Consider the following 13774-nt stretch of genomic DNA (forward strand, 5'->3'; position numbering starts at 1 on the left):
CTCAGATGAACATTTATGATTGCTTTTGAAGTCTCAATTGAGCATTGGGTCTGCCAATCAGGATAAGGGCATAGGCACTTGCTGAGTTAAGGCCGACAAACTGTAGCCGCGATCACATTGCGGAAGGCCTGCAACTTTTGCATCTAAATCAACATCGTATGTAAAGTTGGAATCTAATTCAGGTGGGCATCCATGTTTGCAGTGCACTGCCCCAGGCTAGGCTGGTAAACAACTCAGTCTCATGTGGTGCCATCACAAATATCCTGGGTACAGTTGAAGACGTCTGGGGAACAGGTAACCACGACTGAGAGAAGTTGATGATTGAACAAGTAATGACACTGAAAATTATCCTGTCAGATGTAAGCGCTGTGACACTGAGAGCACACCCGAGTATAAGGCTTTGAGTTCTGGAAACACGCCGTGTTATTTTTGTTGATGCTGTAACAGCGCCAGAGTTTGGGACTACGGGCGACAAAGTTGGTGGTGATGTGGCGCAAGCTGCACCGCCACGCTTCCACCGCCCCTCCACCTTCCATTCTGTCGCATCCATCCCACTTCAATTTGAGCCCCTCCAAACTCTCACGCAACTCAATCTCAATAATCCAAGTCGACTTTAGTCAGTTGGGGCGGGAAAAGCGTCGTGAAGCTTGGCACTCATGAATCGTCAACAGAGACCCAATCTCAAGAACGGCGTAGACCTCCAGCTCCAGTCTGCCTTCAACGATGGCAACTGGGCTGCTGTGATCCGTCTTGCAGAGAAGCGGGCCCGAACATTCAACGATCAATATTATGAGGTGCGATTTGATGGGAGCTGTACTTGAGCCATCCGTAGACTGACACGTATGAATAGATTGTGAAAATATGTGCTGAAAGCCAACTCGATGACCCTAGCTCCAAGTTCGCAGCCATAACTGCCATTGACAAGTACGTCAGAGAAGGAACCGTTGTCAAAGATGCCGAAGCCATAGACCTCCTTGAATGGGCCAGCCAAGGTCTGAATAGTGAAGAAGATTTTCCCGAGACCCTCGGACCGTTGAGGGCACGTCTCGTCAAGGCTGCGCCCAAGGACAAGATTAACGCCAGTCGCTGCTTGGAGTCATGCCTATTGCACTGGGATCTTGTCAGCGCGCAACAGGTACGGAGGGATTTACTACTGACCAGAGTTACTGGTTAACATATTTCCAGATCGCGGCGATTTTGGACAGGACATTTCCTCAAGAGCGGAGCTTTATGTTTTGGAACATTGTGATCACGCATTTATTGGCGGTTCGTGCAGCAATACTCTGTTTCATTCTTCACTAATTTCCATCAGACCAGCCCTCAATCACCTCCGGAGAAGAAGAAGCTATACGGGATGCTCGCATTGAAGCAGATCCAACGTGCTGCACAATTGGCTGAAGAAGTAGAACCCCTTTCGCTCACAATTAGCCCCTAAACTCACAATCCTAGGCTGCGACTACCGGGAGCGAAGACGCCAAACCACAGCCACGAAGTATCCAAACAGAAGAAGAGATCCTACTGTTATACGATGTAACTGAAAAGCATGGTTCTAAAGATGACTTAGCAAAACTCGTCTCAAGTCCCGTCTTCAGCCCGTTTGTTCAGTTCCGAAAGGGCAGAAAGGAGCTGATGCTACGGACTATTTCTCGCTACCAACAAGGACAGCAGTTCGAAGCTATCTTTGAGTTGTGCAAGGATTGTTTGTCAATTGAGGACGAAAGTGGTCAACCGAGTCTCATGGCGGCAGACTGGAAAGTCTGGCGGCAGTTCATTGAAGCTGCTGCGGAAATCAAGAATACCAAACCAGAGTATGTGGGAACTCAACTGCAGACGAAGACCCGACTGACAAGATATAGCGTCGAAGAAACTGTCCAACAGCTCTTATTGAAGTTCATCAAGTCACCAAATCTGCGACCCATCTACAAACGCATTATTCTATTGGCGCGTGTCTCGGCAGCCTTCAATCTTGCATCAAATGACGAGGACGATCTTATTGAGAACGAGCCTGCGTCATTCCGACTCAAGGAGCTGATCAGCTACGTGAAAAGCCAAGGGACAAATGTTGCGTGCTTCGATGACATCAAAGCCTTTGCAGAGAGACTCAATCCACCTGCATTAAAGTACATGGCGTACGAGTTTGTTCCAAAGTTGGCTCAAGCAGCAGAGGACGAGATCCAGTCGGCTCGAATAAGCAACCTTACATTCAAGCTACAGTACTTTGCAGCGACATGCCCCTCTATGTACAGCACGATACCTGGCGAGAAGCCTCTGCGCAAGTGTCTTGTCACTGGTGTTGAAGTTGACCCAAACTCACCCGGGCCTGCTTTCTCAACCATCGCGGAGACTGCTCTCAAGGCTCACCAGTCGCTATCTGACTTAACTTCGAAAAGCTCTGCTATCGAGGCTGAGATCAGGCCGGAACTAGCTGTCATCATCGGTCTTTCCATCATCCAAACTGCATTTCCTCCGTCAACCGATATCTCGAACACTCCTGTCTCTTACGCCCCCCTCCTGCAAGCCCTACTATTGCTCGAACACCAGCTCAGTTTGACACCGAAACACAGCATTATCTCCCTCCTCCTAGTACAACTGCACCTTCGAGTTGGTTCGTCGTCTCGTGCCCGAGAAATCTGGGATACGCTAGGCGTCAAGCGTACCATCATGGACTCTCTGGCCCCCATTTTCTACGACCGCCTCTCGACAATTTCACCCGCTCTTATTTCACCATCGGACGAGACCGGTTGGGAACTTCTAGACTTGCTGAGCTCTCACTTCAACGTGTCGCTGAAGCTTAGAATGCCTAGACGACTAATAGATGCTTTCGAGTCGGGAAGTTATAGCAGTGTGATCGATATCCCCGAATACATGGAAAACCTGCGGTGGAGCTGCACACGAGCGATGAGTCTGGTAGAGGAGACTAGAACCGATCGCATCATGGGAGAACACTTCTCAGAGGTGTTTACCGATCCTCGATTCAGTGAGTCTTCCAACCGTCCACCATTCTTCACAAGTACTAACGAAAGCAGCCGAAGTGGCCGACGATATGAAACTGGTTGAAACAGTAGACTATGGGTCTTTCCCATCATGGGACTCGAGCTCTCAGCCGCCTGTCTACTCCCGTTTGCGAATTGGACCACCACCAACAGTATGTCTCCTTCTCACTCTGAAGCAAAACTAATATGTATAGAATCGTCGCGCCCATCTATCCCTCCTCTCTGAAGCTTTCCATGAACTGTTGGGTTACAAGCCTCCTCCCATTTACAAGGCTTCTGCGACAGCCGCCGTCCCCGACCAGATCTTCGTCCTCGAATCACTTAGTCAACTTGGCAATTCTTTCATGAAGTTCTCTAATGGTCCCAGAGGCGATCTCACCCCACAGGAGGCAACCTACTTTGAGGTCATAAGCCTACTCAGCACTCTTATTCCTTTCGCAACCGGCATCAATAGGGCCAAACCCATCCCCGAAGAGTTTTTCCAGATCGTGGACACTCTGAAGATTGCCATAGATACGCTCAAGCTAGAGTTGCTGCCTCTCGCAAATGCCTCAGAGCAAGTCACAACTCTGAGTACGCTTCATTCTCTTGCCATCCTCCGCGATACTTCCGCCGCTATCAAAAACTCGGCCCAATGGGTCATCGGTTTCAATGACCGCGAAAAGGAGCGTGATCGCTCTGGGAGGAGTAACCTTCCAAAAGAGGTCATGGCACAGATCAAGGAGGTAGTGACGGCATCTGAGACTGCACTCAAGGACGGCAAGGCCACAGTGGCGAAGATGAAAGAACAAGTATATGGAAGAGACTTTGAGCCAGCGGTAAGAGCGTGGATTTTCGAAGACGCAGATAACATTCTGGGTATCGTTGGAGGAGCAGCGACGAAGAAGCTCGTAAAAAGTTGGGAATCCAACGTCAAGGGATGGACTCAAGTAGTGTGGAGTTAGGACTTGCCGATTGTCGACGCACACCTGAATAGATCCATGTCCTCGAAGGAACTTAATCCTTTAGATTTCCACTCTCATGGCACTGCACTGGCCGGTACATGACTGCCAGTGTCCAATGTCGTGCCGACTGCCCTGCTTTCAAACCAAAGACCTAAAAAGCGCCAACTCATGTATGGTGATCAGGGGGCAATCCTCGAAAACCATCTGTGGCTTATCTTAAAGCATCGCGGACTTTGAAGAATCACTAGCAGCTGCCAGTGACTAGGTTTTGTGAGTTGTACTATGGCACCGTGGTCAACTAGCAATTGCACGATGCCCGGGATCGATATCACGCCCAGCGGCATGATAAAGCGGAGTGACCCTGATCATCTTGCGTGTTGATTTCAGCTCAACTTGTGTATGTGTATGTGTATGTGTAACTAATTCTGCTTTGTAACCAAGCCCCAAAGGTAACTCACCCACGCGCCAAGAATAAGTAAGAGAACAGCAGAGAAGTTAATAATATTTAACATTCTCTGCTTCTCTGCATGGCCTTCACTTTCACTCTCTTGTCTCTTGGCGTTAATGACATGACCATTTTTAACTCTCTTCTTGCGACTCCATTGTAGCTTTCCCATATTATCCGTTGCAAGGCCAAGAGCAAGCATCAAACAGGCAACCAGAACGCAGCTAGCTGCAAGTACTACATAGAGAATCGTGACCCTATAGTACTTATTGTCGTCGCGGTCTTGAAGAACGCCAGCGATAAGGCTGATAATAACTTCCATACTGTCCTTAATAGCGGATCTAATAGCAACCCCTGAGCCAAAGATATCTTGGTACCACATGCTCGTACGCAGACTGTCGGTAATAAGTGTAGAGTCGTAGGAACTAAAAATCCCATAGATAACAAGGCTGGCAGCCGCACCAGCGACAGTAGGTCCCCATGTAAGGAGACACATTGACAAGAGCAATCCTGAACCGCAGATAAGCATAAGCGTAATACGTTGCCCAAACACATCGATAAAGATACCGATTAATGGGGCAAGAAAGAAACCAGAGTAGTGGGATACGGCAGAGTATAAGCCAGCCTTGGAAGGTGAAATATTAAACCGCTGCTCTGCCAACTCAGTGCTATTCCTCGAAAACAAATTCGATAGGGGGTCCTCGAGCATCGTAAACAAGCAAACTAACCAGAAAGACCAAGGTAGTAATATGATCTTTCTAATCTGAAATTTCTTTGTGTTCTCCGTTAATGTCTCTCCAGTTGCTGGATCTTTTATATGCGTATAGCGCTTCTCACACTGCCTTGTCATCCACCAAAACAAAAGAGCTATAGCATTAGTAAAAAGGTTCATGAAAACAATCATCCAATATGCCCAGCTCAAACCGAGATTATGAGCAATGATGTTAGCAGTGGATTTTGCAACAAAAGAACCAATTTTTCCAATACCGTGTTCTATGCCGACAGATGATGCGAAGCCGGATGAGGGCGCAAACCAAGAGGACAGGATTTTATACTGGGCAGTACTAATTGCGACTTCGCCAAGGGATTCTATTATACTGCCAACGATCATGAATTTGAAGGAGCGGACTTGAGTTGCTGTCGCAACCATGATTGCGCCGAACGTATCGACTGCAGTACCACACAGCATGGTGCCTTGTCATGTTAGCCAAGTAACCTTATATAGGTAGGTTAGTAGGTAGGTAGTGCAAGATATGTGTACTTACTGGCTCCACCATATCGATCGGTAAGAACACCACTGAAGAGGATAAGAGAAAGCTTAACAATATCCTTAGTGCTAGTAAGGATAGCATATTGAGTGTTTGAAATGTGAAGTTTCTGTATACCTAGGTTAGCTAGGTTTTTTGCATGAAGGCATGCTAGCTTACCTTTTTGAGGGTACTCTTCAAAGCGCCAGTAACTCCGTTGCTCCAACGGCTTCCAAAGGTATACATACTGACTATAGCAACAGCCAAGATCTTTATGCCCAAAGGCACGGGTTTCTTTCCACGGTTATCACTCCCTCCGTTTGACTGGTCAGATACGGGAGTAATGGTGTGTGTATCGAGTTGATTTCCATTGTCATTGGTCCCACTGCTTGACTGCTCCGATACTGGATTAATCGTAACTGTATTTGGGTTTTTAAACTCCATGACTTGTATAAACAAATAAGGGAGGAGATGAGATGAGATGAGATGGAAAAGATTGCCAGATAGCTAAGAGAACGGCGGGTTATGCCTTGTAGTTAATTACAGTACTTGGCTAATTCAGCTGTTACATCGCTCGCCGCAACCCCCACGCATTCGGTCGCTTTAAAGAGATAGGCGCTACCATAGTCCTTATTTTCATACGACGTCGCTACTGACATCAGGCAACTCACACATCACCGGGGCCGGTTCTGGAGGAGAATCACTTCTATCACACATACCCCACATTTCACACCCAATCGTACCCCGCCACTGTCACAACCCGTGCCGCCCGTGCCGCCCTCCCTCCCGGCCCATTAATTGTAGGCTATCTCGGCAGTTAAACTTATATCAGATCTGTCTTCTGGTACAGTGGGGGGCAAAAAGTATAAAGACCCCTTAAGGTACCGAAAGAGGCATCTAACCGGAACGGGAGATTATCGCAATACCGCTTTAAGCTTATATTTTCGACCTTTTAAAGTAACTGTAAATAGGCTTAATACTTTATATACTAACCCTCTACAGTAATTATAGCTATAATGCAGTTTGGCATTATATCGTAAAGGTTCTTTAATACTATATTTTAGAGACTATCTTAAGCTTCTATTATAGCTAAAATTAAGGCATATTATATAGTAACTATATCCTCTATATAAGTTAATTTTAAATATAACTAATATATCTTTACCTTTATTAGTACCTATAAATTCTTTATAGGGTTTAAATCAGGCAAATATAGCAGTTAAGTTATTAATTTAACCTAAAGCTCTTTTAGAAGGGCTTTAATAATCCAGGCAGTATATATAGATATATTATTATATATAAAGATATTACTGGCTTAAAGAAACTAAAGTAAAATATAGAAATAAAGATAATATATATTAATAGCATTAATATTATTAATAAGAGGCACTAATAGTATATAAAAATCGTAACTAAAGGCAGCCTAAAATATCTACTAAATGGCACCTTGTTGAACCGCTGATTGAATTGGTGCTTGATTGAGGTTATTTTTGCTATTCTGGCTAACTTGAAAAGCGGGGTAATTTAGTCACATAACCTTCTCTATAGGGAAATGAGGTTCCTTATCAGATAACGCACTGCCTCTTATCTTAGTGGGTTTAACACACCTTGCCTCCTTACCTCCCTTATATCTTATATATAAAAAGCTTTATAAGGCAATAAAAAGGTTTAAATAGGTCTTAAGCCTTAACTGCAGTATACTATATACTTATTACTCTATTTTATATATCTCTAATTAATGCCCTAATATATTATAGCCTATTAAAGCCTCTTATAAGCCTATAGTAGCATTAAAGTAATTTATTTTTTCTATATTTATTTTTTCTTATTTATTTTATATAAAAGGTATTAAAGAGACTATAATTTAACTATATTATTAATAGAATTAAGTAAATCTTATATAGTTATATATAGATTAGTTATAATAGCATTATAAATTTAATTTTATTACTTTTCTATAAGCTTATATAATATACCTAATTAAGGCAAAGAAAAATTTTCCTCTTTCTATTATACCTTATAGCAGTATATTATTTTAATTATTTTAAGGGAAATATAAGGAAACTGCTTTTAAATTTAACAGTAAGAATAACCTTATCTCTTTAATTTATATATTTAAGACTATAATAAAGGCAAAAGCTCTTTACTATATGGCATTATAATCTATTTTTTAGTATTATAATATATATAAAAAAGCGGCATTAAAAATGCAGTCTCAATCAGGCTAGTCAGGGAGGAGCTACTTAGGGGGTCTTTATACTTTTTGCCCCCCACTGTATTAACCTTAGTTAGTATCGTCTCTCGGGTGGTTTCGACTACATGCTCTAGTATAGATACTGCCTCTGTCATCCGCCCGTATACGAGCAAGTACTGGCCTACTGACAATCTCAGTCCACATTCTCCTTTCTTCTCTATGTATCTTGTAGTTCCCAATAACCTGAGCGCATGTGGTAGATATGTAGATATTGCCAGTCATGTAATGGAAATGCCTCAGCAACATGTGCCAACATGGTCTGTCGCACTTCTCTGCCGTGCCCCTCATTCTCATTCCAACTTCTTGTCACGAGATGCACTAGACTATGCATGTTGAATATTGCTCCACGGCCGTATTAGCTAATGAAACGTGTCTAGGTGAGCGTAACAGTCGCTTGAATCGTTTGCTGTTCTGTGTTCAACCTCAGAAGAATAGAGCGAGAGACCCTTCAGTTTAGTAAAAGCCATGAACGAGAGAAGGTCTGCCGCTGTTGGGACAGTTCGACGCATGCATGTCCATACATTATTGAGTACACCTGGCTGTCGCTTAATAAACTCGCCATATCCCTTCTTGCCCACTCCCTCTCTATTATCCTATACAACTTTACCACACAAGATTGTATATCGTGGCAAAATCTTCACTGTTTTGCTCCATATAGTGTATAGTCGTTGGCGTGGTGTAATGTTCCGTTTCGGATTGTCATATCCTGTAGCTTGTCGCTTGGGGAGGTATGCTAATGCTCTTCCAGCTCCTCTGGTTAGACGATGCCTCTTTAGCCATCATAGTACAAGAACTCTGCTCAATCTATCTCAGCAATGCCTTCCCTGCCATGTGCCAACCCTCTTGCAATGATATCGACTCGTCCAGGCGAAAATGGATTGAATGGGACTCGCAGATCCTCAACGCTCTCTTCTGCGTTACAGGTTTTGGGCTTGCTCCCTGGCGATTCCGTGATCTGTGGTTCCTGTTTCAGTACTGAATGCAACGGAAGGAGATCTCCCTCCGGATCTCTTTTATCCAACTGCCGTAGCCAGCTTAGGCAAAAGCCATAAAAGTCATCACATAGCTTAACTATATACTGTATAATATTATAGCGTTCTGATTTACGTTGCTCTAGTTGCTTAGGTGATGGTTGTTGGGTGCAGTGTCGACTTTCCAAGTACGTATCCTGTGTTGGAGTCTATCGACCTTACTGGTATGAGTCGAATTACCTATATCACAGAGAACTTCAGGGCTGGTAGCTTGGCTGTATTCCCATTTGATAGTAGGACTGTAATATGTGTGGGAGCTGTTGGAGCTGCTCTTAGACTAGATGGCTCTTCTCTGACCTCTATTGCCAGATGAGGCAATAGAAACAAGACTTTGATGCTGACAGGCTGTCATCCTAGGCGAGGCAAATGCCTGCGCCTAACTTGACCACGTGGTCTTCTTGCTGTGCCTCTTTTTGTAGCTATCTTGACTGCCAGAAGAGGGGATTTTCTTCTGATAGATGAGGTTTTCTTCAATCTTCGTTGAGGGGATTTTATGACTACCCTCCGGGGGGGCCTACAGCCGGCTTTTACCTGCGGCGACCCTTCGGCGACCCTGCTGGGTGCCTCCTCAAGCGGAGGGCAACCCAATCCGTCACCTCTAGCTCCAGAAAGACCTTCTTCCGGTCAGTCGGTCAGTCAGTGAGCTACCTGATCGGTACTTTAACCTCTATCTCTTACCCTACCTGTGAATAGCTTCACTCTTGAGGAAGACCCCATAGGTCACCGACGGGCCAATGACCGGTCTGATCGACTGTCGCCTTTCACCCAGGAATTGTATTCATCTGATTCCAATAGCCATTCACCGGTTCCTGGCTCTCGCCGGCTGAATATTTCGCTTTGTTGAGGGGCATAATCCACGGGTGATATCCAGTCGAGGACTTCTTTCTGGTGGACGCTTATCTGACTGTGTTGAAGGTGCCCAATCCCTTCTGCTATGTGGAGGCTGGATAGCTGTAGGTCAGTCAGGATACGGCCAAGTCGAGCAACACGTTGCTCATCCTCAGTCGCTTTGCTCTTGATAAGTCTGACCAAATCGGCTAATTGTCTGCGGTTATCATCTGAGGTTGCCTTGATGTGCTTCACCAGCTGTCTGTGTAGATGTAAGTTATCGATACTCGTAAAGGGCAGAATGATACCTACGTGCTTTCGTGTGTCATGGCAAAATGCAACAGTGATCTTTCGCGCTGAAACGCATCGACGAGCTTTATCACTTCCTTCTCATTGAATGGCCATTTCAATGCAGCCTTGACTTTTTGGATCCCGCTCCCATGGCCTAGTTGCAGCTTTGCTTTGATAGCATCGAGAATATCATACAGGCGATACAAAGGTGCGTTATCGCTCTCTAACGCCTTGACCTTGACCTACCACATCTGGGCACTATCAGCCTTGGTCTGATCGGCGTTCCAATCCTCAATATCAAGTCCATCAGTTTCTTTGGAATAATCGCGGAGTCGCATGAGAATAGCCTCGCAAGCAAAAATTTCGTCAAGCAGTCGCTGTCGATCTTTTGAGGCTCCAGCAACGCCGATGATGTATTTCGTAACCTCGGCCGTTAGTTGCACCACTGCGATAATACTCGCAGCAGCTGAGAGGCCGTCCATGCTGCTTCAATAAGTTGGGACCCGATGGATCGATGAATCCGAGCCCTACGCTACCTATTTAAATTGCAGGTCGCTCAGCCTACTTCGTAGCGACCCCAGCGCATCCGCAACAGCCCAGCTGCATTCTGCATGTTCCTTTGCAAGGATGGCCAGCGACGAGCCAATGATGTTGCTATTTCATGCGCAAGACCAGGATGACATTAGCATAACGTTGCTGACTTTAACCAGCGAATTACTCTGTAGTAGCACTGTACATGGAGGTACCGACAATACTTTTGTTGGCTAACAAATTGGTTGGTGAAAATAGTCCCAGCAATTTCCCAGTGTACATAAAGGGACCTTGCAAGTGTCGCAGCTGTAGTAGGTCTGCCGCGCCTTTGCCCGGGGCACGACTGGCCGACGCCTGTTTGAGCTTTGTGTGATGAGGTCGCTGTGTTTCTGCGAGGCTGTGGGGATATTCGCGACGGGGAGCAGGCGTTTGCGCAGCCTCAGGGACCCGATATTCCTAGCACAAAAGATGGCCTTTTTCAGCGGCTGCCAAGATCTTAAGACTAGATTTATTCGTGACTTTCCCAAGGGATCGCCCTTTGAGTATTATGATCTCATCAACCGATGATTCGTGCCCGGAAGAAGAAGCTGCGTTGATACAGCTTGGATAAGGTCTCCCCACTCCTGAACACGCGATATCATGCACTCGACCTCATTCTGAGGCTCGTTATTCCCAGGCTCGTCAGAGGGAGGAAAGGTCCTATTTAGTAGTATGATGATTAGGAGTGATTTTCCCTGGTACAGATGTGACCCAGTAGTCAGAAAGTCGCTCACAAGGGTTGTTTTCGATGTAGATGAGTGTTGTAATCCAAATGTAGAGGTTTGTGACCGTAAGGGGCTTCCACTGAAGAATATCTGCATTTTTTGGCTTTTGACGCGCCGGGCGCGTTCAAGATAGCCTCAACATGCGTATTAGTCCAGCCCATTTCTCAACTAGAAATTCAGGGCAAAATAGGTGGAAAAGGTCGACAGGTAGATCAGGAAGCGGCATTGTGAGAGTGTCGCGAGATGCGGGTTTGAAGTCTCTCAGGCGTGATTGGGGGGCTTCTTATTTTGGCCTCTTGAGTACTCCGTATGCCGCTCATGAAGCTGTTGATGAATGAGCCAATCTCTGGATCATTTTAAAGTGAACAGGGTCAACTCACTCGCGAGACTTTGTTGGCGGTTGGACTCTCCTGTAATTGCGGGTGGGCCCCACATGTCTAAATTTAGTGGACAACCCCTAACATTTTGATCTTCGAAGATTTCTTTATCTCGGATCTGCATCCCCCATTCAATCGCATCTTCTTTGCTTTTGCTTGTGTTGCGTCTGCGTCGCCATTTCATACTCTTCGATTTCAAGAGTACATATTACATTTTTTCTATACATTTTATCCGTATATCTGTACCTTATATCTCGCACGTATACCTATCATCATCATCATCACATTTGCTATCCTAATCAGCGCCAAGCTTTGCCTAATCTCTTTAGCTGCATCTGATTGCAACAACTTCTGGTCGACAAACTCGGCTCTCGTCCTTCACACACATGAGACTGCGACTTCTTGCGACCAGGCTTTGAGACAAGTTCTTCAGTACAAGCCACCGAACGAACATTCCGCGACCTACCTTACAAAGACGAATATCCATGCCACCGACGACGTCATATCATTTTTCTTGATCATAGATTGCGATATTTGTGACATCAGTCATGATTTCTCGAAATCGCTCCGGTCGGCGCAGAAGTGCTGCTCTAGCCTTTATCGTCATCGCTGTTCTCGTCCTCAACTACACAGGCCTCTTGTCATTGCCGTTCAGCTTCGAGGAACCCCCACAACCCGATCGCCCAGATTTTGATCTTGCACCACCATGTGCCCCAACTCTCGATCATTTACGACGCTCCTCATACGGCCTAACGAGGGACGTCATTTACCAAAAACGCTGCATCCGCCCCGTTATAGACAAGAAGCTTGATAGCCAAGTTGTGTCGCAGAACCCGGATGCCTTGATCAAGAGCGGCCAAATCGTTCAACTCGACCAGGCTTGTGAAGGATGGACCGAATCGACTTGCGAACCAGTCACTCTTAGGGTGCCTCCGCCGTACCCTCAGCAGGACTACTCTGGATTTTTGTTCGGTGTTGCGACAAATCTTGATCGATTGAATGAATCCATGTCACAATTTGAGAGTTGGCTCGGCAATACCCATGCACAATTACTTGCGATTATCACCGATCCCGGCGACGAGTCCAAGTATAAACAAGTCACTGAGCAGTTTCGTCAGCGCGGGATCGAACTCAGCATCAAGGATCCATGGAACAAGGCCATCACCTCCAACGAGCAGCACTTTGCAATCGTCCGCGATCTTCTAGCGCACGTTACCCCAAAGACACAGTGGACTGCTATAGTCGACGACGACACCTTCTTTCCTTCCCTTTATCCCATGAGTAAGATTCTAGGCAAATACGACCACAAGCTTCCAGCATATGTTGGTGGGTTGTCGGAGAATTATGATGCGGTCAAGCACCATGGCTACATGGCTTTTGGAGGAGCAGGAATCTTCCTCAGCCCGGCCCTGCTTCGCGAGCTTGACCCTCATCTGGAGGAATGCCTCAAAGTTGACCATGTGCCTCAAGGCGATGGTCTTCTCAAGCAATGCATCTACAGCAAGACCAAGACGAAGCTAACCGTCGTAAAAGGGCTTCATCAGCTGGATATGGGTGGAGATATGAGCGGTTTCTATGAGTCCGGTCGTCTGCCAATGAGTTTACATCACTGGAAGTCATGGCACCAAGCCCCTGTTGACAAGATGGTCAAGATCTCCGAATTTTGTGGAAGTTGTTTCCTGCAACGCTTCGCTTTTGGCTCCGACACTGTCTTGACAAACGGATACAGTATAGTCCAATACTCTGCAGGCTTGGAGAGCGTGGACTTGAACAAGATGGAAGGAAGCTGGGAAGGCGCTGAAGGGTTTGACTGGAGTCTAAGCCCCATGAGATCCAAGATGGATCGACGTCTGAAGAAGAGCTATCATTTAGTCGACACCGAAGTGGTTGGCAAGAATATCCGACAAATCTACATTCACCGTCTCGAGGATGACATCCCCGGCCCGGACGAGAAGTCGAAAGACCCCAAGAAGACGCAACCCAAGGTAGAGGAGATGAAGGATGAGGTGATAGAATTGTTGTGGGAATTATGATAAGACACGAGATTGGACTAGACATATTGGTGTTCC

At 45.9% G+C, this 13774-nt stretch overlaps 5 protein-coding genes; 2 read left to right on the top strand and 3 right to left on the bottom strand.

The window, feature by feature from the left end:
* Positions 1-656: 656 nt before the first annotated feature.
* FFUJ_05309 (uncharacterized protein) lies at positions 657-3937 on the top strand (the record flags this gene model as incomplete). XM_023571301.1 has 8 exons in its annotated part: positions 657-794; positions 851-1135; positions 1186-1266; positions 1313-1402; positions 1450-1808; positions 1857-2977; positions 3027-3145; positions 3188-3937. 8 exons carry the CDS (start codon positions 657-659, stop codon positions 3935-3937), a joined length of 2943 nt encoding a protein of 980 aa, XP_023425631.1.
* Positions 3938-4356: 419 nt separating this feature from the next.
* Positions 4357-6073, bottom strand: FFUJ_05308 (related to MFS transporter; the record flags this gene model as incomplete). XM_023571302.1 has 3 exons in its annotated part: positions 4357-5576; positions 5648-5759; positions 5810-6073. 3 exons carry the CDS (start codon positions 6071-6073, stop codon positions 4357-4359), a joined length of 1596 nt encoding a protein of 531 aa, XP_023425632.1.
* Positions 6074-9634: 3561 nt separating this feature from the next.
* Positions 9635-10515, bottom strand: FFUJ_05307 (uncharacterized protein; the record flags this gene model as incomplete). XM_023571303.1 has 3 exons in its annotated part: positions 9635-10004; positions 10055-10177; positions 10280-10515. The coding sequence occupies 3 exons, from the start codon at positions 10513-10515 to the stop codon at positions 9635-9637; spliced, it is 729 nt and encodes a 242-aa protein (XP_023425633.1).
* Positions 10516-11109: 594 nt separating this feature from the next.
* FFUJ_05306 (uncharacterized protein) lies at positions 11110-11489 on the bottom strand (the record flags this gene model as incomplete). XM_023571304.1 has 2 exons in its annotated part: positions 11110-11263; positions 11338-11489. The coding sequence occupies 2 exons, from the start codon at positions 11487-11489 to the stop codon at positions 11110-11112; spliced, it is 306 nt and encodes a 101-aa protein (XP_023425634.1).
* A 764-nt stretch (positions 11490-12253) lies between these two features.
* Positions 12254-13738, top strand: FFUJ_05305 (uncharacterized protein; the record flags this gene model as incomplete). Its single annotated transcript, XM_023571305.1, has 1 exon — positions 12254-13738. One exon carries the CDS (start codon positions 12254-12256, stop codon positions 13736-13738), a length of 1485 nt encoding a protein of 494 aa, XP_023425635.1.
* Positions 13739-13774: the final 36 nt, after the last annotated feature.

This window comes from Fusarium fujikuroi, chromosome FFUJ_chr02 (genome assembly GCF_900079805.1).
Source record: "Fusarium fujikuroi IMI 58289 draft genome, chromosome FFUJ_chr02".
In the NCBI taxonomy this organism is placed as follows: Eukaryota; Fungi; Ascomycota; class Sordariomycetes; order Hypocreales; family Nectriaceae; genus Fusarium; species Fusarium fujikuroi.